This window comes from Arvicola amphibius, chromosome 7, assembly GCF_903992535.2.
Source record: "Arvicola amphibius chromosome 7, mArvAmp1.2, whole genome shotgun sequence".
Classification (NCBI taxonomy): domain Eukaryota; kingdom Metazoa; phylum Chordata; class Mammalia; order Rodentia; family Cricetidae; genus Arvicola; species Arvicola amphibius.
In genome coordinates this window covers 56,918,362-56,944,805 of record NC_052053.1, presented here as the reverse complement: position 1 = coordinate 56,944,805, position 26,444 = coordinate 56,918,362, and the positions used below count along the sequence as shown (strand labels likewise).

Genomic DNA, 26,444 nt, shown 5'->3' with positions numbered 1-26,444 from the left:
CTTTCCGTGGAACAGAAATATTTATAATTCTTAAAACACAGTCTTTTACAAGAGCATTAGTAATATCCTTACATGAAATGTAAAGACCCTATAGCAAGTGCTATATTTTGTCCTTTCCCTCCTTCTCTCCCTCCCTTCCTGTCAGCAGTCTCAAAGCATCCTGCAGGCGTAACTCAGTGAGATGGTACTGTGAGGACTAAGATAATTATGGCCTAAATACATTTCAGTAATTATGATTTAGTGAAATTAAAGATGTCCACTTAAGCCAGGCAGTGTTGGCAGACACCTTTAATCCCAGCACTCAGAAGTGAGAGGCAGGAGGATCTCTGTGCGTTCAAGGCCAGCCTGGTCAACAGAGCGACTTCCAGGACAGCCAGAGCTACACAGAGCAACCTTGTGTGTGTGTTGGGGGGGGGGGGTATACTTGCTGTGCTGGTTTTTTTATCTTGAATATTTATTTTCATTCTTACGTGAATTGGTGTTTTTGATGGTGTGTATGTTTGTATGTCTGTGACTATCTGTGGTCACTGACAGCAGACACCTGTGAGCCACCATGGGGTGCTGGGGGTTGAACCAGGTCCAATGGAAGGGCAGCCAGTACTCTTAACCTCTGAGCCATCTCTCCAGCCCTGCTGGTAGGTTTTTATTGTTGTTGTTTGTTTGTTTTGTTGTCAGTTGACACAGCTGGAGTATTTTAGCAAGAGGAAACTAGAGTCATTTGGGAAGAGGAGTCATTTGGAACATCAGTTGAGAATATGTCTCCTTATGGGTTGTAGGCAAATCTGTAGGGGTGTTTTCTTCATTGATGATTGATGTGGGAGGGCCAAACCCAATGCAGACAGTGGAGTCCTGGATACTGTAACAAAAATAGTGGGCTGAGGAGTGTTCCTTGATGGGCTATGCTTCAGCTTCTGCCTCCAGGTTCTTGCCCTATCTATCTTCTCCTCAAGGATAGACTGTGAATGGGAGGTGTAGACAGAGATTGCTCCTTCGTGCCCAGCCACCCAGGCCCGAGTAATCATGCACATACTATATTAATTACAGCACTCCTCAGCCAATATTTCTAGCTAGCTCTTATATCTTAAATTAACCCATTTCTATTAATCTATGTGTTGGTAGAAGGCTGTGGCTTACAGGTAAGAATCAGACGTCTGTCTCCTTTGTCAGCTACATGACGTCTCCTCGATTCTGCCTACTTTCTCTCTATATATATCTGCTCGGATTTCCCACCTGGCTTTATTCTGCCCAGCCATAGGGCCCTAAAAAGCTTTATTAACCAATGGTAGTAAAACCTATTCACAGAATACAGAGGGGAGTCCCACATCAGGATGTCTAAGTCCTTTCCGCAGATGGCTTTTGATGATGGTGTTTCTCACAGTAATAGAAGAACACATGTTCTTAGGGATTTTTCACCTTTTTCATAAATACCAACAATGTTTATCCAAATAAGTATTTCATACAATTACTATTCATAACTTCTTTTTTATTAGAATTTTGTGATACATTCTTAACATGTTAACAGACAAAGCTGTTACATTAGTTTTTATCATGTTTAAACTCTGTCAAATTGGAAAAGCTATTTATTAGATACGACATATACAACTAAAGTAAGTCTTAAAGACATTCCAGGTTTTTGGTTTTCTTCTTCTTGTTCATTTACTCTCTCAGTCAGCCCTCCTTCTGTCATTTTCAGTGATAGGGATTGCATCCAGGGCTCACAAGTGTTCTGTTGCTGAGTTCTATCCCCAGCTGGTCAGCCCTACTGTAAATATACAGCAAAACTACAAATGACAGGACTCACAGGCAGTCACAGAGTAAGGCTCTCTATCTTCAGTACCACTTAAATTTCAGTTTTGCCTTTTTCTCTTTGGGCTTATATCTCATCAGCTTTTAACTACTTTTAACAAGCTATAGCTGAAGCCAGGGGCTGGTGTGGCTCACACCTTTACTCTCAGCACTCAGACAGAGGCAGGCAGGTCTCTGTGAGTTTGAGGCCAGCCTGTTGTGCAAATCCAGTTCCAGGACAGCCAGGGCTACCCAAAGAAACCCTGTTTCAAACAAACAAACAAAAGCTATACCTGACTTTTTGAAAAGGAGTTCAAGACTGAAGGAACAGCTTAGCAGGTACAAGCATTTGTTACAATAGCCTGAGATCTGAGTGAGATACTCAACAATCTACTTTTAGAGGTGGAGGCAATAGTCTGTAATCTTAGTGCTCCTGTGGTGATGTGGTGGGGGGTGGAGACAGCAGAATCAGCATACAGCTCTCATAGCAGCTGGGTCGAAGTTCACAGTAGTGGCAGAAATAAGTGATTCTGCCTCAACAGTGTAAAAAGCAAGAATTGACTCTCAGAATTAGATTTCTAACTTCCACATACATGTTGTTCCATATGCTTACCTGTACACACACACACACACACACACACACACACACACACCAAGGATATGCAACCAATATACTTCATTCTTAAAAAACACATAGACAGGACATGGGCAAGGTATGATGACGCACAGAAGGCTAAGGCCAGCCCGAACTATGTAGTGAGACCCTGTCTCATGAATAAATAATATATTTGAGTGGGGTGCTTTTCTGTTTTATTAAGTGTTACATATAGTTTTATGGCATTTACAATGTTTGGAGTTATTCTTGAGAACTTTTTATTTGGGCAACAAACCACTTAGGAAATCCAGTCCTCTCTGCTCCTTATTTCCTATGGCAGCCTTCCATGGCATTTCTTTTGTCTGGGTACTTTCTTTTTCTTCCTACCATTATTAGCTTTCTATTTTTCAACCCTAGTTTTCAAAGAACATCCTCCAGTTCCCAGTACCTTATTAATCCTGAGAAGTTACCCAGTCATCCAGTTCTCACAGTAAGCTATAAAAATAGACATCCAGAAAGAGTAGCATATAGGACTACTGTGACTTGAACTAATACATAATTTTGACCTGAGGACAAAAAAATACCATGTGTTATAATTTCCTTAAATTTTAATCCACATACTGTTTTAAAGGAGCGTTAAAATGAAAAGAGCTCAACTCTCACACCCACAGCAAGCATCATGGTGGGAGCTCAGGGAGAAGTCACTAGAAATCAACCACACGTGGCCTCCAGATATTGGTTGTTAGTGACATCCCTAATGAAAGGAACAAGAATTATGTGGTGGTTTTAAGGGATACTGGTCAAGCATTTTGTATAATGTCCTTCAAGAAGTTTTCTTGTGTTTTTCTCATGGAGTTATGAATTTGAAGGGAGCAGATATAAAGTAAAAGCCATTTTCACAACATGAAGAGGGCCTGCTAGCAGAATGACTTACCACTGTTAATACTGTTCTTTGCTGTGTGCTGCACCTCTCATTCCATCACTGTACTGTGGTCCTCCAGAGCAAGATTGTCCATTCTCACTTCCTTGACAACATACTATGTACATAAGTTATTTGAAATTCTACCTGGGTGATTTATCTCTTTACCCCATTTATTTATTTAATCCATCATTTATTTTTGTATTTAGAGACTCATGGATATTTCTTTCATATTCAAGGATAGAGCTCAGTAATTACCATATCCTTTTGTTGCTTATTTGGCTTAGGTCATTAGGAACATTTTTCATTGTCAGTATCTCTCTGACATACTTCCATCAATATAGGTATTTTGTTGCTGATAGCATTGCTGTTCTCAGTTGGTTGGCTTGGATTGTGGTAATAATAAAAGAAGCATTTGGTTTTGTTTGTTTGTTTTGTTTCTCAATTTTCTGGCATTACAAAATAGTCCAGGTTTATCTTCTATGTTTTTCACCTCAATTTTAGAGTCACTCATTTCTCCATGTAGCTCTTATTTCTTTCCTTAGCAAATAATATTAAACTTGTGGATGCTGGGTATGCTGTATGTTCACCGAGGTGATTGCATGGTGTACAGACTTGTCATTATTTGTAAGAGATCCAGCTGCTGTGTTACCTCACCAGTGTTTGGTGCTTTAATTTCAGGCAGCCTAAGTTTCTGGGATACTTATATTGTCTTATTTTGTTGCTTAAAATACAAGAGACAAATATAACTATTTACAATATTTCATTTAAACTGTTACTACACTTGAATATATAGAAACATACAGACTTATTAAGAATTGACTTTTTAAATTGCAGCAAATACTGTTAACATTAATTAATTACTACATGAAAGATAAGTATTCAAAAGGACATTCCACTTATGGGAGAGTCTGTCAGTGGTTCTAAAGGCTGAGCATGTATAAATACTTCACAACAGCAGGTGTGTGCATTGAAAATCAGTACCCAAATCTCTCTGATCACATTGTTGAGGACAATGAATTGTTTTTCGAATTTTGTGAGATTTGTAATAAAATTATTCTGATAAGAACTTATTAAACTTGTCATCATTAGAATTCAGGAGAGGGAGTTTAAATCAAATGGATTCATTCCAAGTTCCTCAGCAAATTTTGTAAGACCAAATATTTTAAGCCAGTGGTTCCCATGGGACTCCAGTTTGTTATCGTTTTCGCAGGCCTTAGAAATTCCGCATGTGAGTGTTCATTGGTCAGTGGGAAGAGCACTAGATAGATGAAAACTGCAAGGGGAGGTTAGGGGCCTTGGACCATGGATGGAGAGACGGCTCAGAGGTCAAGAGCACCGACTACTCTTCTAGAGGACCCGGGTTCCATTCCCAGCACCCACATGGTAGCTGAGAACAGTCTGCAACCCCAGTTCCACCTCACATGAAAGGAATGCACATACAGGGCCTTGGACCTTTTCCATTTGGAAATGGGCATGAGCTTTGATTAGTATTACTTTTTCTACTTTGTTTTTCTATCAGAAGCACTTTGCCTTCTCCTTTGAAGTAACTTGAATGTTTTTTCTGTGGGAAACCACTTTTTAGCAGCTTACTTTCCTTTATACAACAGGAAGGTCACTAGCCTCACTTCTTACCATGCGTAGGGAATATGGCATGAGGCGTGTAGATGAAATGGCACTTTTCTTCTGACTTGCCCACCCTCATTATACTTCTTTTGAGGGCTTAGTCCCGGAAGAGGCAGTAAGTACAGGCTTGAATATGTGTTTGACCTTACAGTACTCTTTAGTATAAATCCAAAGAGATACCTATGTTCTGAATGTTCCTGGTCCTCTCTATTTCCACAGGAATCTCCCCAAGACAGTGCTATCACAAGAGATATTAACCGCACCTTTCCAGCTCATGACTACTTCAAGGACACAGGAGGAGATGGACAAGATTCCTTATATAAAATATGCAAGGTATTTCATATTAAAATATAAAAGTATTGGTTTTGAATGATGGTTCTGGCTCTTTGAAATTATATAAAAGACAAATATCAAAATGTAATTTGGGCTTGATTGAGGCTTTTTGTTTTGAGTTCTTTTGTTTTTTGAAACAGGGCCTTGTGTTGTCTTCAGTCTCACTAACCCGAGGCTGGCCTTAGATTCCTGCTCGTCTGCCTCCAGTCCCCAATCATAAGATTACAGGTGCATTCCACCACACCATCTACAAAGTGTAGTTTGTTATTCAGTGTTCAAAACTGGAAAAGAAAGAAAAAAAACGACAAAAAAGAGAATGGAAAGCCATAGATAATGCTGTTTTAGAGTTATCAACAATCGGGAAATAATGAGTGGAGAGATGACTCCGTGTTTAACAGCACACACTGCTCTTCCAGAGGACCTGAGTTCAGTTCCCAGCACCTACACCCACTGGCTTGCAACCATGAACTCTAGCTACTGGAAGTCCTCTGGCTCTATAAGCATCTGCATTCATGTAGGTCATGCTGTTATACTGGAAGTTACTCTCAGCCATTTAGAAAATGCCATCTTGGCACACCATAGCCACTGCATTACAAACTCATAACCACTGGCCTGCACAGGACTGTCCCTGCCAACAGCCAGTTATGGATAGGGTAGGACTTATGGGACCCTACTTTTCCCTACTGAACTATTAGCTTCTGAAATGTAACAGGAGGAATGGGGTCCCTTTGTTTCATAACAGGAGCGAGCAGGCTGCTTGTCGTCCCAGCAGTCTGGCTAACTTACACCCGAAATAACCACACAGAAATTTAATTAATTAAAATAGTGCCTGGCCCATTAGTTCTAGCCTCTTATTGGCTAACTCTCATATCTTGATTTAAGCCATTTCTAATAATCGGTATGCCACCATGAGGTCGTCTGACCTGGCAGCTCCCTGGTGGCTCTCTCTCTCTGACTTTGCTTCCTTCCTCCCAGAATTCATTTTTGTCTTCTCTGCCTACCTAAGTTTTGCCCTATCAGGCCAAGCAGATTCTTTATTGATTAACCAATAAAGCAACATATAAACAGAAGGACCTTTTACACCGCTGAAAATTCTGGGAGTGGGCGAGTCCTCTTCAGTTGTGTACCTACTGAAAGCCCCACTGGTGAGCCCGCCAGGCGCCAGTGGAGAGTTGCAAACCTATGGTCATACAGAATCCTAGTTCAAGCAGTAGGTCACAAAACCAAAGAGAGGTAAACGTTGGGAAGGGATTTGTCAGGAGGAGAGTATTTACTGGTGTGAGAGTTAAGAGGGCTTGGGGAGAAAGTAATTAGTGTGTATTATATACATTCGTGAAATTGTCAAAGGACAAATATGAGGAAGATTATGTTTGAAAACCCAAAAGAGAAAAAGAATAACTGAAGCCAGTGTAGCTAAATGTGACACTAATCAAGACAAAATTCTCAGTGTTCAGTAATAACAGAGCAAAACACAGTGCCATCCTGACCCTTCATAAGGCATATTTAGACTTTTCAATTTTGGTTTGTAAACTCCTGGGAGCTGTGGAATGTTTATGCACATTCTAAGTGCTGAAGTTGGCTCTGTGGACATGGTCCAGCAGTAGGAAGTGCCAGTGTCCATTCAGGTGGATTGGTAGCACTGGTGCTTAATAAATAAGTCATGGTAAATATTCATTTCTGAGGACTGTGCCTAAATACTGTAAAAGTAGCAGTCTTTTCAGTTGTAATCTTTTTTGTTTATTTGTTTGGTTTTTTGAGACAGGTTTTCTCTGTTTAGCTCTGGCTGTCCTGGAACTCACTCTGTAGACCAGGCTGGCCTTGAACTCAAGATCTGCCTACCTCTGCCTCCCACGTGCTTGGAGTAAAGCTTGTGCCACCACTGCCTGGATAGTTGTAATCATCTTACAGATACAGAGTAAGTAATGCACATCAGAGCTACAGAGGCCATGACCAGACCTTTGCAGTCTGGTCCTGACTGCAGACCCAGTCTTTGATCTTTTCCTTCTCAGAATTAAGTATTTTTGTTTTGTTTTGTTCTGTTTTTTGTAGTGTATCCAGGCAAGGTACAAGACATACTCTTAAAGAACTCCCACTTAATATTGAAAAGAAAAAAACTACTAGCTGATTTTAGGACAGGCTAGCAATAAAAGGCTTTCTCGTGACGTACTAGGTGATTGGAATTTTCGAGGAAAGTTAGACATTAAAGAAATTGTTCTGTAATTTCTTCATAGCACTCAAAGCTGTGATTCTGTTGTAATTTGCTTAGGTCGTTTAGCCACTTGTATCTTGTATCTCGATTGTTCCTGCAGCCATTCCCCCCCTTGTTGCTGGGTTCCCAGAGTGCATCCCACCATCCACCATCTCTGCCTCACACCTGTATCCAGTTCCCATGTCTTTATCTCCCTACAGCTCCCTACCTTTGACTCTTCCCCTCCTGGCTATCCTCCCAAACCTCACAGTTTCCTCAGTAACTCCGTTTTCTCTCTTGTGGCCTGCCCTCCCACAGAGACCTTCCCCTGGTACTCTGATGGAATTCTGCAGCTGTACATGGTCACTGTGAGGTTACTGGAAGATGTACCCAAATTCCTAGGTGCCGGTTAATCTCTTGTCAGAATCATGTAACAAAGTTGGTCTTTCGAGTTAACTTAAAAATATGTTTATTGGGAAAGCTTTCAAATATACAGAAGTTGATTATTGTGATGAATTTCTGTGTATTCCCTTCACATCAGCCTCTTTCCACTTTGCTCCATCTGTTCTTTAATACTTCAAAATAAAATTCAGAAATCTTGACCCAAAGTTAGACTAGTGTTCATCTCAGCCATCCAGTATCAGCTGAATCTATATCTAGACGTCCCTAAATGCCTTCATGCAGCGGGCAGTGTAGGGGTCATCAAGACCTTCGCTCAGCCGCTGCGCCTCCTCCAGTGGCAGTCAGTCTTCCTTCCCCCATGTCATATCCTCAGGTTGATTCATGTGCTTGGTGGCCCACTTCCTTCCCATTATTCCCTCTTACGTTGCTGGCAGTTTTATTTAAAAAACAAAAACAAAAACAACTGCCTTGAATTAGTCACCCAACCTCTGGGGTCCAGACTGCTTTCATGTTTACTCCAAAACGTGCTTCTTGTTTACAGCAAAATTGGGCTCACTTGTGCAGCCTCCACAGAAATCTTGAGTACTGCAGTCTTAACACAGTAGAATGAAATAAAAGTTGAGTTCATTTTCTGCTTCTGGATTCCTTACCTTAGCATTGGTGATGTTCTGTAATATATCCTGGTTCATGATTTACTCCTGCTTCACCAAATGAACTTCTTGCTTTACATGGCTTGATTTATTTATCAGGATTCCCTCACTGCTCAAGGACAGTAGCACTTGGCGTACTGCTGAGCATATTACAGATGATGATCCTTAGGTAGCCGCGAACTAATGAAATGGCCTGTCCTTTTCTTTATTGTAGACCATTGAACCTCATACTCCCACTGTTTCCCAAGTCCCTCATGTACTCAATACCTGTGTGCATTCATTTAGTCCTTTATCAGCCTGAATAATATGTTCTCCTCTGTTTTCTGTGGAGATTCCATGTATACATTTCCTCCTATTACATAAAATTGCTTAAACTGTGCTTAACCTTTTGTCTGTGAAGGCTGAGTGAGGACAGTAAGTCAACATTATGACATTTTGTAGTGTGCATAAATAATGTGCTAATGATCCAGCAAAACTGACAAACACAGGCCTCTGACTCTGTAACTGAAAAATTGCTGATGATATCCAATGATTCCCAGAGGAGTATCAGCTATCTGCCATGATAGTTTTCAATACACTATTAGCAATATTGACTCTAACATTAATTTTTATTAACTTGAGTTGTGGAAGGTGGTGTGCCTCCTGGTACAGTTTTTTTCTAATTCCCTTGTTTTGTATCTTTTAAAAAAAAAAAAGTATATATGCTTCTTGTCACTCTCTCATCAGATAAACTGTGAGGAACCAGGAACCCTAATAAAATTACAGTGAATTCCACCTCACTTTATAAGGATAGAATTGTATGTGTTTGTAAAGGTGTCTCTAAAAGCTAACAATAAAATATGCTTACATATATTAACCTATCATCTGATAAACACTGGTTTCTCATCTGCCGAAAAGACAAACTCTAAAACACCTAATTTTAAATTCCTTTCTTAGAATACAGGAATCTTGGTACATAGAAAGTAGGAAAATAAAGAAGTGTCAACTATAGGTGGACTTCTCTTTCCCTCCCACCAGTTCCCAAATAACCAACACAGAGACTCAATATTAATTACAAATGCTCAGACACTAGCTCAGGCTTGTTATTAGCTAACTCCTATAAGTTAAATTAACCGACTTCTATTAATCTACATTCTGCCATATAGTATGACCTCTCTTTCATCTTGATCCTCCTGTTTTCTCCACTAACTCTGTTCTTCTTTTATCCCGTATCCTTAGTCAGGCTTTCCCACCTAACCTTATCTTGTTCAGCTATTGGCAAGGCAGCTTCTTTATTAACAAATCACAGAATAGTATACATAAATATACAGAAGAATTGTCCGACAGCATTTTCCCCTTTTGGTCTAAATAAAAAGGAAGGTTTTTAATTTTAACACAGTTAAATTATATTCAACAAAACAGGTATCAAGTAGGAATTACAGTTAAAAATCCAGACAATTTATATTTGGTAAAAATCAGAGAAAATATTCTGTTATCTATTTTATCTTTATAAGTCTAAAGTTTTATATCTAATTTAATTTGTTATTATACTTTTTGATGGTTTTTTTTGTTTGTTTGGTTTTTGTTTTGCGAGACAGGGTTTCTCTGTAGGTTTGGAAGCCTGTTCTGGAACTCACTCGGTAGACCAGGATGGCTTTGAACTCACAGAGATCTTCTGCCTGTCTCTGCCTCCTGAGAAAGGGGATTATAGGTGTGGACCACCACCACCTGACTATGATATTTTATTTTTTATCATGGACAGCATAATGTCAGCAATTAAGGCAAGGGAAATTTCTTTGCCTAAATGACTAGCTTTTGCTGTAAAGAAAGCAAACTCCATGCAAAGTTTCTTTGATACCTGTCATTTTCTATTGAAGTAAATGGGCCCTGTCTGGAGCAGACATGTCTCATTCTCATAAAAAGCCTTAGGTTATTAAACATATTAAATGCCATGTTTTATAGGTCTTTAAACACTTCAACTATCTATGTAAATATATCAGTGAATAACCTTGAAAATATACGTAACATGACTAGAGATTTGATTTTAATAGGTGATTAACTACTTGTAGTGATGAGGCGAGCAGGCCTGCTTTTCATCCTGCTCGGCTTCCGCACAGCCAGCTTAGCCCCAGAAATAATTACACGCAACGGTATTCATTTAAACTCTGCCTGGCCCATTAGTTCCAGCCTCTTATTGGCTAATTCTCACATCTTGATGAACCCATTTCTAATAATCTGTGTAGCCTGACTCTACTTTCTTCCTCCCAGCATTCTGTTCTGTCTACTCCACCCACCTAAGGGCTGGCCTAGTAAAAGGCCAAGGCAGATTCTTTATTAACCAATGAAAGTAACATATAGACAGATGACCCTCCTACATCAAATACTAACTTTTATTTCTCTATTATCCTAAATAGTTTGTAGTAATTTTCAAGGACTAGAAATGCACATTACATTATTAAATGTGCTGTATACATTAAACAAAAGTAGGAACATTCAGTATGCTCTAACAGAAATCACATGAAATTTGTATCAGTATACAAAAATCTATACCAGTGTAAAATATTTAAGACTAATAGTTGCTTTTTAGATTAAAGTAGATTCAGTAATCTATCCTTTATCCTATTATTTCTGTATCCCCCTCTTCATTTTTCTTTTTAGAAAAAGATCCATGAAGTTAATCTTTTTTCTGCTTTTTCTTTCTGACCATTACCAATAACAACTTGTAACCAATCCCCTTAAATGATGACAAATATCCATAACCAATATTTCTGAAATGTGGGCAATTTTCTCTAGACTACTTTTTCTTTTCTGGGTGGTGCTAGTATCTTTGGTAGAAACTTGAGAAAACTGGGATAATAATGAGGTCTCAGCTGGAGTAGTCCATGAGGTTGGAACATCTCAGCCAGCAGCCTTGAAGGTGTTGTAGATGTAGAATTTTGAGGAGACTCTAACAGGCATTTTGAAATGATGGGTTACCTGGGCCATTCGTTTTCATTGGTGTTTGGCCCCCTTATTCTGAAAATACATAAGCTTTTTTTTGTTTTGTTTTAATTTTTATTTTGTTGATTTTTACTGAGCTCTACATTTTTGTCTGCTCCGTTTCCTACCTCTTCCCTCCCCTTCAACCCTCTCCCAAAAGTCCCCATGCTCCAGATTTACTCCTGAGATCTTGTGTTTTTCTACTTCCCATGTAGATTAGATCTTTGTATGTCTCTCTTAGAGTCCTCATTGTTGTCTAGGTTCTCTGGGATTGTGATTTGTAGGCTGGTTTTCTTTGTTTTATGTTGAAAAACCATTTATGAGTAAGTACATGTGATAATTGTTCTTTGGGTTTGGGTTACCTCACTCAAAATGTTTTCTAGCCCCATCCACTTACCTGCAAAAATTCAAAATGTCATTATTTTTCTGCTGTGCAGTACTCCATTGTGTAATTGTACCATATTTTCCTTATCCATTCTTTGGTCGAGGGACATTTAGGTTGTTTCCAGGTTCTGGCTATGACAAACAATGCTGCTATGAACATAGTTGGCTGCTGGTTTGCTGTATACTACTGCCTTTATTATGTTTAGGTATGTTCCTTGTATCCCTGCTCTCCCCAAGACCTTTATCATGAAGTGATGTTGTACTTTGTGGAAAGCTTTTTTGGCATCTAATGGGATGATCATGTGGTTTTTATTTTTCAGTTAGTTTATATACTGGATACATTGACAGATTTTTGTATGTTGAACCATCCCTGCATCTTGGGATGAAGCTAACTTGATCATGGTAGATGATGGTTCTGATGTGTTCTTGGATTCGATTTGCCAGTATTTTAGTTAGTATTTTTGCATCAATGTTCATAAGTGAGATTGGTCTGTAATTCTCTTTCTTAGTAATGTATTTATGTGGTTTGGGTATCAGGGTAATTGTAGCCTCATAAAAAGAGTTTAGCAATGTTCCTTCTGTTTCTATTGTGTGGAACAATTTGTGGAGTATTGGTATTAGTTCTTCTTTGAAAATCTTGTAGAATTCTGAGCTGAAACCATATGGTCCTGGGCTTTTTTGGTTGGGAGACTTTTGATGACTGTTTCTATTTCTTCATCAGTTGTAGGTCTGTTTAATTTGCTTATCTGGTCTTGATTTAATTTTGGTAAGTGATATTTATCTAAAAAGTTGTTCATTTCCTTTAAGTTTTCCAATTTTGTGGAGTACAGGGTTTTCAAAATATGACCTGATGATTCTTTGTATTTCCTCTGTGTCTGTTCTTTAGGCCTCTTTTAATTTTCTGATTTTGTTAATTTGGGTATTCTCTGCCGATTGGTTAGTTTGGATAAAGGTTTATCTATTTTGTTGATTTTCTCAAAGAACCAACTCTTTGTCTCATTGACTCTTTGTATTGTTTTCTTTGTTTCTATTTTGTTGATTTCAGCTCTCAATTTGATTATTTCCTGCCCTCTAGTTCTCTTGGGTGAGTGTGCTTCTTTTTGTTCTAAAGTTTTCAAATGTTCTGTTAATTCACTAGTGTGGGATTTTTCCAGTTTCTTTATGTAGGTATTTAGTGCTATGAACTTTCCTCTTAACACTGCTTTCATTGTGTCCCATAAATTTGGGTATGTTGTGTGGTCATTTTCATTGAATTTTTAGGAAGTGTTTAATTTCTCCCTTTATCTCTCCCTTGACCCCTTGATGATTCAGGTGAGCATTGTTTAATTTCCATGTATTTGTGGGCTTTCTGGAATTAGTATTGACCTCGAATTTTACTTTTAAGCCATGGTGATCTGAAAAGATACATTAGGTTATTCCAATTTTTTTATTTGTTGAGATTTGTTTTGTTACCACGTATGTGGTCAGTTTTTGAGAAGGTTCCATGAGGTGCTGAGAAAAAGGTATATTCTTTTGTGTTTGGATGGAATATTCTGTAGATGTCTGTTAAGTCCATTTGAGTCATAACATCTGTTAGTTCCCTTATTTCTCTGTTCTTTTTTTTTGTGTGTGTGTGCGACTGACCTGTCCAGTGGTGAGAGTGGAGTGTTGAAGTCTCCTACTATTAGTGTGTGGGGTTTAATGTATGATTTAAGCTTTAGAAGTGTTTGACATATGAGGGTGCCCTTGTATTTGGGGGCATAGATGTTCAGTATTGAGATTTCCTCTTGATGGATTTTTTTCCTTTGACTAATGTGAAATGTCCTTCTTTGTCTCTTTTGATTGATTTTAGTTTGAAGTCTGTTTTGTTAGATATTAGAATAGCCACACCAGTTTATTTCCTTTTTTTTTTTTTTTTTTTTTTTTTTTTTTTTTTTTTTTTTTTTTGGTTTTTTGAGACACGGTTTCTCTGCAGCTTTAGGGCCTGTCCTGGAGCTAGCTCTTGTAGACCAGGCTGGTCTCGAACTCACAGAGATCTGCCTGCCTCTGCCTCCCGAGTGCTGGGATTAAAGGCGTGTGCCACCACCGCCCGGCTCAGTTTATTTCTTAGGGCCATTTGATTGGAAAATTTTTTCCATTTATCTGAGGTGATGTCTGTCTTTGAGGTTGAGGTGTGTTTCTTGTATGCAGGAGAAGGATGGATTCTGTTTTTGCGTACAATCTTTTAGCCTTTGTCTTTTTATAGATGAGTTGAGTCCATTTATATTAAGGGATAATAATGACCAGTGATTGCTATCTCCTGTGAATTTATTTTTCCTTGTTGGTGATGTTAATTCTTGTGTTTTTCCCTTCTTTGGGATTTTGCTGCTATGAGACCATCAGTTGTCATTGTTTTTGTTGATGTAGCCAACTTCCTTGGGTTAGAGTTTTTTTCTACTATTTTGTCTAGGGCTGGGTTTGTGGCTACTTATTGGTTGGATCTGGTTTTGTCATGGAATATCTTGTTTTGTCCTTCTATAGTGATTGAAAGTTTTGCTGGGTATAGTAGTCTGGGCTGGCCTCTGAGGTCTCCTAATGTCTGCATAACGCTTGACTACAACTTTCTGTCTTTCATTGTCTCCAATGAGAAGTCAGGCATATTTCTGATAGGTCTACCTTTTTATGTTACTTGGCCTTTTTCCTTTGCAGCTCTTAACATTCTTTCTTTACTCTGTAGTATGTTCAGTGTTTTGATTATTATGTGGCAAGAGGACTTTTTTTTTGATCCAGTTTGTTTGGTGCTCTGAAAGCTTCTTGTATCTTTATAGACATATATTTCTTTAGGTTAAGAAAGTTTTCTTTTATGATTTTATTAAATATATTTTCTGTACTTTTGAGTTGAACTTCTTCTATACCTGTTATTCTTAGGTTTGATCTTTTTATGGTGTCCCATATTTCCTGGATATTTTGGGTTAAGCTTTTGTTAGATTAAATGTTTTCTTTGACTGACGAGTCTGTTTCCTCTAATGTATCTTCAGCACTTGAGATTCTCTCTTATATCTCTTGTTTTCTGCTGCTCATGATTGCATTTGTAGTTCCTGATGGTTTCTCATGATTTCTGTTTCTTTAATTCTCTGGCTTGTGCTTTCTTTATTGTCTCTATTTCAGTTTTCAAGTCTTGAATAGTTTCTTTCATATGTTTGATTTCTTAGTTTTCTTTAAGGGATTTGCTGATGTCTTCCAATTTTTTGTTTGTATTTTCCTCCATTTCTTCGAGGGAATGTCTCATTTCCCCTTTCAGAGTTTCAAACATTCTCCTGAAGTTATTTTTTAGGTTATTATCTTCTGCTTCATCTATATTTAGTTGTTCAAGTCTTGCTGTTGTAGGGTCTTCAGGTTTTACTGGTGTCATGTTGCTCTTTGTGGTGTTGCGTGTTTTCTTACCTTGTCTACTCATCTTTTCCTCTAATTGGTGTGGTTGGACTGTCTTTGATTCTGTTGATTAATCTTTTAAGTGCCAGTGGATCCGAGACTCAGATGGTTGTTCCTCATGGTACACTCATTGCCACAGTTCTAGTTACCCCATTGGTCACTTTGTGTTTCTGGAGGTCACTCATTGCTCCTGGTTTGCTCCGCTCCTGTGGAGTTTTCTGTCTCAGGCCTGCTCTGGTCTAGGTTTCCAACTCAGACCTGTTTCTGTAAATGTCCCTGGTCAGGATCTGCTCCTGTGGAGGTCCCTGGCTTGGGGTTGGTTTTGTAAAGGTCTCTGACTCTGATATTGTCCCTTGGAGGTCCCAGAATTGGGTGCACCTGGATCAGCAGCCGATTTACTCTCTCAGAGGTCCCAGACTCACACCCAGACCCACAGAGGTTTCTGGTTCCTGCCTGCTCCCTCGGAGATCCCAGACTCATGCCCAGACCCACAGAGGACCTGAATCAGGCCTACTCCCTCAGAGGTCCCAGGCCTACACCCTACAGAGGTTTCTGGTCCCTGCCTACTCCCTTTGATATCCCAGGCCAGTGCCCATACCCGCAGAGATCTCTGGTTCCTGCCTGCTCCCTTGGTGGTCCTTGACTCATGCCCCCCCCTTTTTTTTTTTTAGTTTTTCAAGACAGGGTTTCTTTGTGTAGCTTTTGAACCTGTCTTAGAACTGGCTTTGTAGACTAGATTGGCTTTGAACTCACAGAAATCCTGAGTGCTGGGATTAAAGGCGAGTACTGCCACCACCCAGTGAATGGGTTATAACTTTAAGCACTTTGTTTTTTGTCCCTGTGCAGGCATACTCTGTGTACGATGAAGAAATTGGTTACTGCCAGGGCCAGTCCTTCCTCGCGGCTGTGCTGCTTCTCCACGTAAGTTGAGTCTGTGTCACAACTACACAGACCTCCCTGAGCTTAAGTATAGCTAAGATTAGGTTTGACCATATTCTTGGACAGAACTTGTATTTAGAAACTCTAACTTAATGACTCTATGAAGAGAAACCTGATGAGGATAAATGGCAGTATTGAGAACTAGTATAAGGTTAGATTTCCTTTTTATTTTCAGATTAGACAGACTTCAGTATTGGTTAACATTTTGTTGTCTGTAAAATAGCCAGTCATTAATATCTGTTTGAAAATTTGTATCCTGGGAAGAGATCAAGGCTTTTTTCAGTATCATTCTACTCATGTGCTCGTTTAATAAAGATCTTTATTCTTCAACTTTACTTCTTGAAATAGATAAAAATGTCAGAAATACATTAAGCTGAACAGCCATTTTAAGTGGTCATCATTTGACTTCTAGTTACTGATTTATTTTGTCTTCATTTTTCATTTCCACAAACACAGCTTATTAGCTTTTAAAAGAAAGTAGCAAACATTTGAACCTGTCTTATAAGAATCAGGGTATTCTACATCATAGCTGTAATGTGATCAAGTTTCACACTGGCTTCCTGCCTAGCACAGGTCCATACTCAGTGCCCCATCCCCGTGCATGTGTACTTCAGGAGCTGTTGGTGCTTCTGCTGTGCTGGGGGTTGAACCCAGGAACGCAAACCTGCTAGGTGAATGTCATACCTATGAGCTACCCTGCCCATATGTGACTCTTTTATGACCATCACTCTGACTGTGATCCAGCAACAAATCAGATGCTGCACTTGTTTGCCTTACAAAACCACTTTATTGTCTTTGTTTCAAACCATTGATGTTTAAGAAATAAATTAAGCACACTGTCTCATAAAATGTTTCAGATTCTTAATTTGCCTAATCATCTCATTATTTAATATAAATGTGTGGCAAGAAAGTGTTCTACACAGGTAGTATCAGCAATTCTGACTGCTTCTGGAAATTTGAAGCTAAGAGTGAGCACAGGACAAAGCTAGTAATGCCACCATCTGTAAGCAGATAGCTGTACAAGCATGCTTTCAGGGATAGTAATAGATCCATCCATACAGGTAAAATGCAATGAACAGTGTAAGATTGTAACAGAGAACTTCATTTAGATTAAAGGCTCCTTCCTCTTGGCTGATAACCATTAAAGTTCAGTGCACCCTGAAAAACAGAAAGGGCTGTCACTCTGTTGTATACTTTTCAGTGTCATTTAACCTTTTCCCTTGTTATGTTGCAATAGAAATATTTTAAAAGCATGAAAATAGAGTAGAACATTGCTGTCAAAGGGGATCATATAATATAGAAGCTGAAGAATTCCAAATATATGGAATTAAAAGAGGCATAGTGTGACTGTATTGGGAAGTGGAGGGAAGGAAGAAAGAGAGAGAGCTAGAGAGGACAAGGGCCCACCAAGAAACCATGCAAGTCAAAATAAAGCTTCCATGTTTGCTCTCAGAGGGCAGGAAGTCTTAGAATTTTAGCCCTGTTTTCTTTCCTGTGAGCTCAGCGTGGTGATGTCTTTAGCAGGTACAGCAGAGTTACAGAATAAAACAAGGTTGGTTCTGGGTCAGTTAGAATATTTGGGGAAAATTGGAATATATGCTAATGCTATGACATTAATAAACAGGTCAGTTGTTTTTTTCTTTGATTTGTTGTTTTAGACAGATTTTATGTCTCAGTCGTGCACACATATGATTCATCTGTTATTTATTGTAGTTTCACACAAAGAACATTTATTCCCATTTAATTATCACCACCCCTTGAAAATGGCTTCCTCAAATTCTAGTCCTATTTAGAACTCCTGCTGCATCCTTTGTGTTAAGTGTTTCCAGCATCAGAAATGCCACACAAATAAAGCCACTTCTCCCTCACATGTACAGGAAATATCTCAGAAACTCTAACATTTTGTCCCTTACAGCCTGTCCTTCACAGTAAGAATCTGCTACGCTTTGTCATGTTTTGCTTTTGCTGTGCTATTTTCTCACTGGGTCCTGTGTTCTGCCACCTCCAGTATCGTGTTCCTCAGTAGCTCACCCACCATCTTGATTTTTCTGAAGCTTGCTACAGTTAAATGGATTCTTAACATTGCCAGTGCTTGCCTTCTGTTTTGAAACTTAGACATCTCTCTATATTCTTGGAGGAATGTTCCATAAAGTCATGAAAGATACGCTTATTCCTAAGTGGCTATCTATAGAGAGAAACGGAGGAGGGTAGCTCAGCACGTCTACCACCACTGCTGTTGTACTTTGAGTAATAACATAGACCTGAAGATGTGGAAGGCTCTTCTAGAATAAGCTATTCTTTTGTTTTGTTTTTAGAGACAAGCTACTTTTTAAGAATTATTTTTAATTTATGTGTATATGTGTGTGTCTGTGGGACCTTATGTGTATGTTCTGTAGGTACCCACAGAACCTGGAAGAGGACAGGAACTAGAGTTACAGATGTTTGTGAGCCACCATGTGGGTGGTAGGAACTGAGGTCCTCTGCAAGGGTAGTAAGTGATCCTAACCACTGAGCCTTCTCTCCAGCCCCACAAACTATTTCTTAGTGTGATAGGAAATGAATAATAATTTTGCTAGAATGACACTGTAGCAAAAGCAGGACGAATGACTGGGGAAGAGGGCCTCATTATTTCAGAGAGCTGAAACATACTGTGTGCCAGCCTGTTGTATCCTCCTCTAGCCCTGTCCTTCCAGCAGAACTTGTTCTTGATTCACAAGCTTTGCTGTCCTGGGTGCTCATCAGCCCTTCTACCGGTTCCTACTTCATTACACTCTTGCTCTGAGGAAGGCAGTGTTAGCATGGAGTAGGCCCTCCTTTAACATTTCTTGCCTGAGTGAATTAATGCTGTTAAATAAAACTCGAGAGCTGGGTTTCTGTGCGCCATTCCATTTCCTGACAGTGGAGGGATAAGTTAAAGATAAGTCATTATTTTGTATCCCACTCCTCCGTTGCCCATCTGATACAGATGCCCGAAGAACAGGCATTCAGTGTTCTGGTAAAGATCATGTTTGACTATGGCCTCAGGGAACTTTTCAAGCAAAATTTTGAAGATCTACATTGCAAGTTCTACCAGTTGGAGCGCCTCATGCAGGTAAGGGAACTCAGGCTGGGTTGGACAAATAGGTACAAACTCTGGCAGATGGATTGGGGAACAATGGCTTTTATTCCTGTTGTTTCTTACTATGTGATGAGGATGCAGAGATCCAACAGTGCTGGGAATCTAATATGTTTAAGCTGAGTTTTCAGTCATAGAAAAAACCTAAGAGCAAATTGCTTAGTCGGGTCCTTTTCTATAGCAAATGCAGGGAAGAAGTGTTCCCCAGGGCTACAAAAGTGTCTGTTGATAATACCCCTACCAAAGTTGAGACAGACTTTTCTAAAACATTTCACAACTTGGAAATAAAAACTGGCTTTCCAAATACTTGTCACTGCTCGGGAATTCCTCTTTCTCTCAGCTAGTTTGTAGTATGGAACATAGCCGCTGAGTGTTCTGAAGCACTTCAGAGATGCACAAGTGTGTAACTGCTTGGGCTACTGCTGGCAGATTTATGAGCCTCCTAAGAAATGTAGGAGAGCTGCATATATGCTCAGAACTAATTAGTTTACTATTTCAGGAATACATTCCTGACCTGTACAACCACTTCCTGGATATCAGCCTTGAAGCACACATGTACGCCTCCCAGTGGTTTCTTACACTTTTCACTGCAAAATTCCCTCTCTACATGGTCTTCCATATCATCGACCTGCTCCTCTGTGAGGTATGTGTCAGAGGTCACAGTCCTTAGACTTCTGCTGTAAGCTCTGTCAGATCTCTTGTCTTTTTATTTTGTTTTGGGATTGCCAAATCTGAGCTGAGGTGACTCTTCCTGAGGCCAGTGTCCTGCTCACCCTTTTCACAGAGGTTCTCTGCTGAGAAGACACAGGCATATTAGACAGATGACTACTTAGTATTCAGTTTGACTCTGTGACACTGAGTAAATAAAATAGGGTGTAGAGGAAGACAGAGGTTGGCAGTGCCCTGCTTTCTCAGAGTCTTATCCTTAGAACTAAGCTGTAACTGTCTTATCTGAATTTGAGGGGATGTGTGTTTGTTTGGTGTCTCCTGGATGCAGAGTACAACTGTATGCTAGCACTCCTAGCTCTGCATTCTTCTTTTTAAAGAGAGGCCTTGATGGAGGTCCCCCCAGCACTTCCACGAGTAGGCCGAGTTACACAACCATACTAGCTAATGACTTGATGACTTGAAGTAAGGAAGAAATTTACTGAAAGTAGAGCACTGGAACTAAAAAGAGACAAGACAGTGTGAAAAATGTCCTTAGCCATGACATAGGTTGAGATTTGAGAGGTGTGTATGTGTTAAGAAAGAAAAAACTTAGAAAAGATGTGCTCACAGTAGAAACTTCAGAAAGTATGATCAAAAACAATTGAAAATATTTCAGTCTCGGTGTCTCTACAGTTTAACTACACAGCACTTTGGTGTGTATTCACCATTTTTGCACCTGTTTTTATATGCAGTATGACATTTTCCCACTGTAATGTTATATGATATGTATTACAGTTCTATTTCTATATTTTGAAAAATATAGCCAGGCACAAATCTTTAATCCCAGAGCTCAGGGTGCCTCAGTGCAGGTGGATGTCTGAGTTCAAGGCCAGCCTGGTCTACAGAGTGAGTTCAAGACAGCCAGGGTGAAACAGAAACCTTGTCTGAAAATACAAAATAAGGAAAGTATTAGTTCTAGGGTCGAAGGCCCAGACACCTTAACTGTTTAGTGTGAAGATAGTTCACCTGTTCTGAACTACACAGCTTCCATATTGGTCAGATGCAGAAGACAGATTAGAGACCACCAAGAAAGCTCAGGTCTGAGATATGTGCGATTGCCATATTGATAGATTATATGACTTTCATGTTTGGTGTGGAATCCTGGACTGCTGGAGAAGCACTTGTTCTCTCTGGGTTAGAACAGGCTGGAGTACCTTTCCATGATGGCGCTACAGCTAACAGGACAAAATGGGTACAGACACTAAAACTGTCTCGTCTCTTCTCTTTCAGGGAATAAGTGTCATTTTTAATGTCGCCCTTGGATTACTAAAGGTACATGTCTGGGTTGTCTGGTGTCCTGCCCTGTTCCATTGTGTTTCTGGTCTTCATCTCACACTAAGTGCTCACTGTGCTCTGCCATTTTCATTGATGCAGTGTATTCAAGTTACTCTGCAAAAAAAATGGTTCAATTGTAAAATGGTTCTTGGGTATCTTCATAACAAACATATTTGTTCCTACATGTGGTTGTTTTTTCTTAATTCAAGACTTCCAAGGACGACCTGCTGCTGACAGACTTTGAGGGTGCCTTGAAGTTCTTCAGGGTTCAGCTCCCTAAAAGGTATCGCTCAGAAGAAAATGCAAAGAGGCTTATGGAGCTGGCCTGCAACACGAAGGTACGCTAACGTTTGTGTTAGGTCATTCTTTGTTTTTCAGTTGATGTCTCTGATGAACTTGTTAATGCTTGTAATATATAATTGATAGCTCACACAGAATGTCCTTATCTTAAATATTTGCACCAGAGTGTTTGAGAAATGGTTAGGGGCTTTCTGTTGTGTTTTGCTTTGGTAGGAATGGCATTGTTGCTCTTTTTATTTTTACTGAACTGCCGTGGGGTTAGAACTCAAGTGTATTTCCCAAATTCATGTGTATTTCATATATAGTTTATATGTACAACCTGAAGGTAATTACAGTACATTGTTGTTTAGTGTACTTATGTTTGGCTGTGGTATCACATGTAGTCAGATATGATATCATGTCAGTAATACATTTTTTTCAGATTTATTGAGGTTGGTGATGTACACCTGTAGTCTCAGCACTCAGGAGACTGAGGCGAGAGATTTTTTAGTTTCAGTCCTGCCTGGGCTACGTAGTGAACTCCAAGAAAATCTGATCTGCACAGCAAGACTAACAAAACCAACTGAAACAAAAACAAAACAGTGTCTGTTTGGAGAGCATGCAGGATTTCCCATTTTCTTTTTTTTTATTTTCTTTTTTTTTTTTTTTTTTTTTTTTTTTGGTTTTTCGGAACAGGGTTTCTCTGCAGTTTAGAGCCTGTCCTGGAACTAGCTCTTGTAGACCAGGCTGGTCTCGGACTCACAGAGATCCGCCTGCCTCTGCCTCCCGAGTACTGGGACTAAAGGCGTGCACCACCACCGCCCGGCTGGATTTCCCATTTTCAAATTAAGGACTCATACCCCATAATAAGGACATCTGCTTTTGTGTTGTATAGCTTGCACCTTTCTGTTTTTAAAAGACCTTCATAAACACTTGACTTTTTCTATCTGTGGGTTTCCTGTCTATGGATTCAACCCGTTGTGAACTGAAGGTATTTGGGGAAAAATACATGTATAGAACACAGATTATTTTTTCATTGATATTATTCCCTAAATAGTATGCCAATTAATATGCAGCATTTATATTGTGTTTAGGTATTATTGGTAATCTAGAAGTCATTTCTCTATGTATGGTAGGATGCATGCAGGTTCCACACAAACACTTCACTACGTTATATAAAGTGAGCGTGCTCTGATTCTGGACCCAGCTCCTGTGGATCCTGAGGGATGACTGTATCTCACATCTTTGAGTTGAACCTCATTGGCCCTTACAGTCTGTTGCTGTAGGAGGAGTGTAACTGTCCAGGGTACAGAAAGATGAGATAGAAACCCTGTTGACACTAAGCTGGTTTGGGACAGAATTTTGCTTTCTTGGTTTTCACTGTGCTGACTTCACCCTTTGACATTAATTATTGTGATCAGAAATTCTCTAAAAAGAAGTAAAAATAATAAAAAAGAAGTAAAAATATGTAGAGAACCCTCATAATCTTTTAACTTCACACATGACTACAACTTTTATGGGTTTTATGGTTAATATATAAATGATCACAGTGTACTCACGTTTTGATAAATTTGTGTTTTTAAAGAGGAAATACTGTAGTTGAAGGGGCTTTAATTAGAAACTTCAGGATAGAGACAGGCAGAGTAAAGGCATAATAAAGATTGTATTTAGGTTCACACGAGGTACAATGAAGAGTTTGATGTCACCACTGGATTCAGATCTGAACCCAGAGCTGATTCTTCCCCCAAGGCTCCACTTCATCGTGTATGAAATAACATTATCTGGGTCATGTGTCACACTAATTTAACAAAGACAACCCTCTGTTAATGCATAGAGAAATGAGGTAAAGTGTGATGTAGAAAATGTCCAAATATAGGAATGAGAGAAATGTAAATTATGTGCCTATAAGAAAGTAGCTCAGTTAGTGTGTGTGAACCCACACATCCATATTCCAAAGCACTGTGGGTCTTATAATCAGGGTCGGATAGTTCACACATAACCATATGGGTGTGACTTTGGACCTTGAGGAGGCAGCGAGAGCTTAGAATGGCTTCCTGGTCATTAAAAGATGATAAAATATAATGAGAAAAGTAATGCTGAGATTGTATACAGTATGCTAGATGTCCTGGCTTTTATGTGTGGGTTAGCCATGACAGTATGTGCATTGATTAATATAGTGCCTAGAAATTAGTAAAGGCTCAGGAAATATACCTTCTGCTGGAATTTGCTCATCTCTGTTTCAGTATAGTCACATGAGAATAGGTTTGTATAGGGCACAGAGCCAAGCAAGCTCTGACAGAGTCACGTGTGTTCACATGGTTCTGCATGTGAGAAGGCCTCTCTTCTGCCCACATTCCTTCTACTTCCCCTGTCCTTTCTTGATGGTCCTGGGAAGTAGGACAGGAACATTGTTGCAACTTTTGATTCCTTTTGTTCACAGGCACTATATGAAGCACTATCCTAATTAGTCTTAATAAATAAAACCCAGAATCAGATATAGGGGGAAAAGCTGAAAGATAGAGAACTAAAGGATCAGCCACATTCACCACTTACTTCTCCAACTGCTCAGACTGAAAAGGGCCAAGCTCCTGTCTCCGTCCTGCCTTATCGCTTCCAGTCTGTTTGTACAGGTCTCCAAACCTCTATGGTTAACTAGTGGCTAGGTCCACCCTCTTTATTTGTCAGAATACAAACAAAATATCACAATACCTATCTTCACACTCCATAGCCTGTCATTAAAGTGTACCCTGATTCTGCTCACCTCAGACCACTTCCTTTCTACAGTGGCCCTCTGTTTTCCCATCCTTTTTTTCCTTTGCTTAAAAGTCTGGTGTATGTTATCACCAAAATGGTGTCCTGTTGAGGCTCACAAGGTTCACCTCAGTCATGAACAAGTTCTTTACAGCTTCTCTGATTCTATCTCCTGTTTCTTTTACTTGTTTCTACTTCAGATTCCCCTGGCTTCCTTGTGTTCTCAGACTACACTGAGTGTGTTTACCCCTCTCCTCTTTACAGTGGCTAACTTTTCAACTTAGAACTCTTGTACTAGCTGTGTGCATGACTTCCCTTCAGATCCCAGAGATGTCTTCTCTAATCACAGTATCTAACCACTTTCCCTAGCCCTTTATACTCACAGATTAATCGGGCCTCATTGAAATAGAGTCCACAGCAGGAGAGATTTATTCTTACTGCAGAGTCCTCAACACTAAGTGTAGTGTCTGACGTATAAATACTGCTTGGCTGGCTGTTGAGTTTCCACCTACTCTTTTACAAACATTTGGGCAAGTCTTAAAAAGAGGTTCCAGCTCTAAGCATCATTAGTTGAAAACATGTTAGTAAATAGATGTTTTCTTCCATAGTTCAGATAGAGGTAGCTTTCTCCTTTCCTATCCTTTTTAGTAAGATCAGACAACAACCTGCCTTCACAGTGTTTGTATACCATGTATATCTCATTTGGGGTATGAAATTCCTCCCATTCCTGGAGAACTTTGCCTGCTTGGGGTGCATTTTGGATGGTTCCCCCTGTTTGTTCTTACTCTAGGTGAGTCTAATTTTTCTTGAAATTCATTCTACAACGAAAGCCTATAGCTTACCAGGCTACAAGACACAAACCTTTTCTGGTGAAAGATGAAGGAAAGCATGCACAGGAGTGATTCAGTCTTGCTGACATAGTGAGGAAAACAGAGGGAGTGGCTGAGTCAGGTTATTGGCATAGTGAAACTGCATGGTACGGATTTAGTCTCTGGCAAATGCATCATGAGCTCCATGTCCTCTGCCCCACCGGTGGGAGGAGCCGTAGGCAGCACAGGAAATAACGCCGTCAGTTGTGGAGTTGGAGTCTCCTCTAGACATGAAAGGGGTTTTGTGCTAAGGGACTATTGAGGTGTGGAAACTAGCTTGCAAACTTTTCAGCTTTTTGGTGTAGAATTTTAAAAGCTTGGCTCTGCCATTCATTGGTATCCTATTCTGTTATTTTTAAATGTTCTTAAATTGTGCTTTGTTTACTGGGTTGTACCTCCTGATTAGTGTGAGAATTGGAAAACTTTGTCTCATGTGACTAGAAACAAATATTTGTGTTGTTCCTGTGTTTCAGTACTGTAATAATGCTATGATTTATAGCTATTTCTTACAAGCATCTTACTCTTCATAGCTTAGTAAGGGGGGAACGGCAGGCATGGATCTGAGACTAGTGGAGGCACATGGTTTACCAGATGGCGTGAGGGCCAGTGACAGGAAGCCTGGTTGAGGCTCAAGCGTCTGACCCTGCTCTCCCTGCCTTATGCTTCCTGTTCTTTCTGAAAAAGTGCACTGAGGATTAAGGTTGATGTGGCAGTATATGAAATGGCCACAAGATGGGTGTGTTGCTTAAAAAGCACCATGTTCTCTGGGGTCTGTGAGCCTTAATTTTCTCTACATTTCTCCCGGGCCTGTCTTTTGTTTTCTTGGGCCCTTTACATCTTCCTTCTCTTTCTTTGTCTTCAGATGAGTTAGCTGCAGGACTGAAGGCTTTTGTCTCTTGAGAAGTTAGGACCCATGGCTCTTAATGTTTAGTGTGTTACATGAAAGCTCACCAGTCAGTCTGTCTGTGAGTCCGTAGACAAACAGAAACCCTCTCACTGGTACACAGCATCCCTTGTTGGTTTCCTAGGAGCTCCGTGACTTCCGTGGTTGTGTGCCACACAGAATTTTTAAGAGGAAAAAGGGGGAAAAGAAATGTTTCTAGGCCTTTTAATTTTTGATTCAAGAAATACGAAAGGATTGGGCATCTGCATAGAATCTCAGGACTTGGGAGGCTAGAGGCAGGAGGATTCCCAGTTCCTGGCCAGCCCTGGCTAAACTGTATAGATTTTGTATGCTGTTGAGGTAAGGAAAGAGTGTGAGGTGTGAGACTAGTTTAG

The 26,444-nt window shown here is 39.7% G+C and overlaps 1 protein-coding gene across 7 annotated transcripts in view; it reads left to right on the top strand.

The window, feature by feature from the left end:
* Positions 1–26,444, top strand: part of Rabgap1 (RAB GTPase activating protein 1) — a 147,880-nt gene that overhangs the window by 103,549 nt on the left and 17,887 nt on the right. For all 7 annotated transcript variants that reach the window (XM_038336124.1, XM_038336122.1, XM_038336126.1 and 4 more), the window contains 6 exons: positions 5,145–5,258; positions 16,077–16,151; positions 19,135–19,260; positions 19,784–19,927; positions 21,223–21,264; positions 21,477–21,605. In XM_038336124.1, coding sequence (XP_038192052.1) covers positions 5,145–5,258; positions 16,077–16,151; positions 19,135–19,260; positions 19,784–19,927; positions 21,223–21,264; positions 21,477–21,605 — 630 coding nt within the window. The remainder of the gene's footprint in view (positions 1–5,144; positions 5,259–16,076; positions 16,152–19,134; positions 19,261–19,783; positions 19,928–21,222; positions 21,265–21,476; positions 21,606–26,444) is intronic.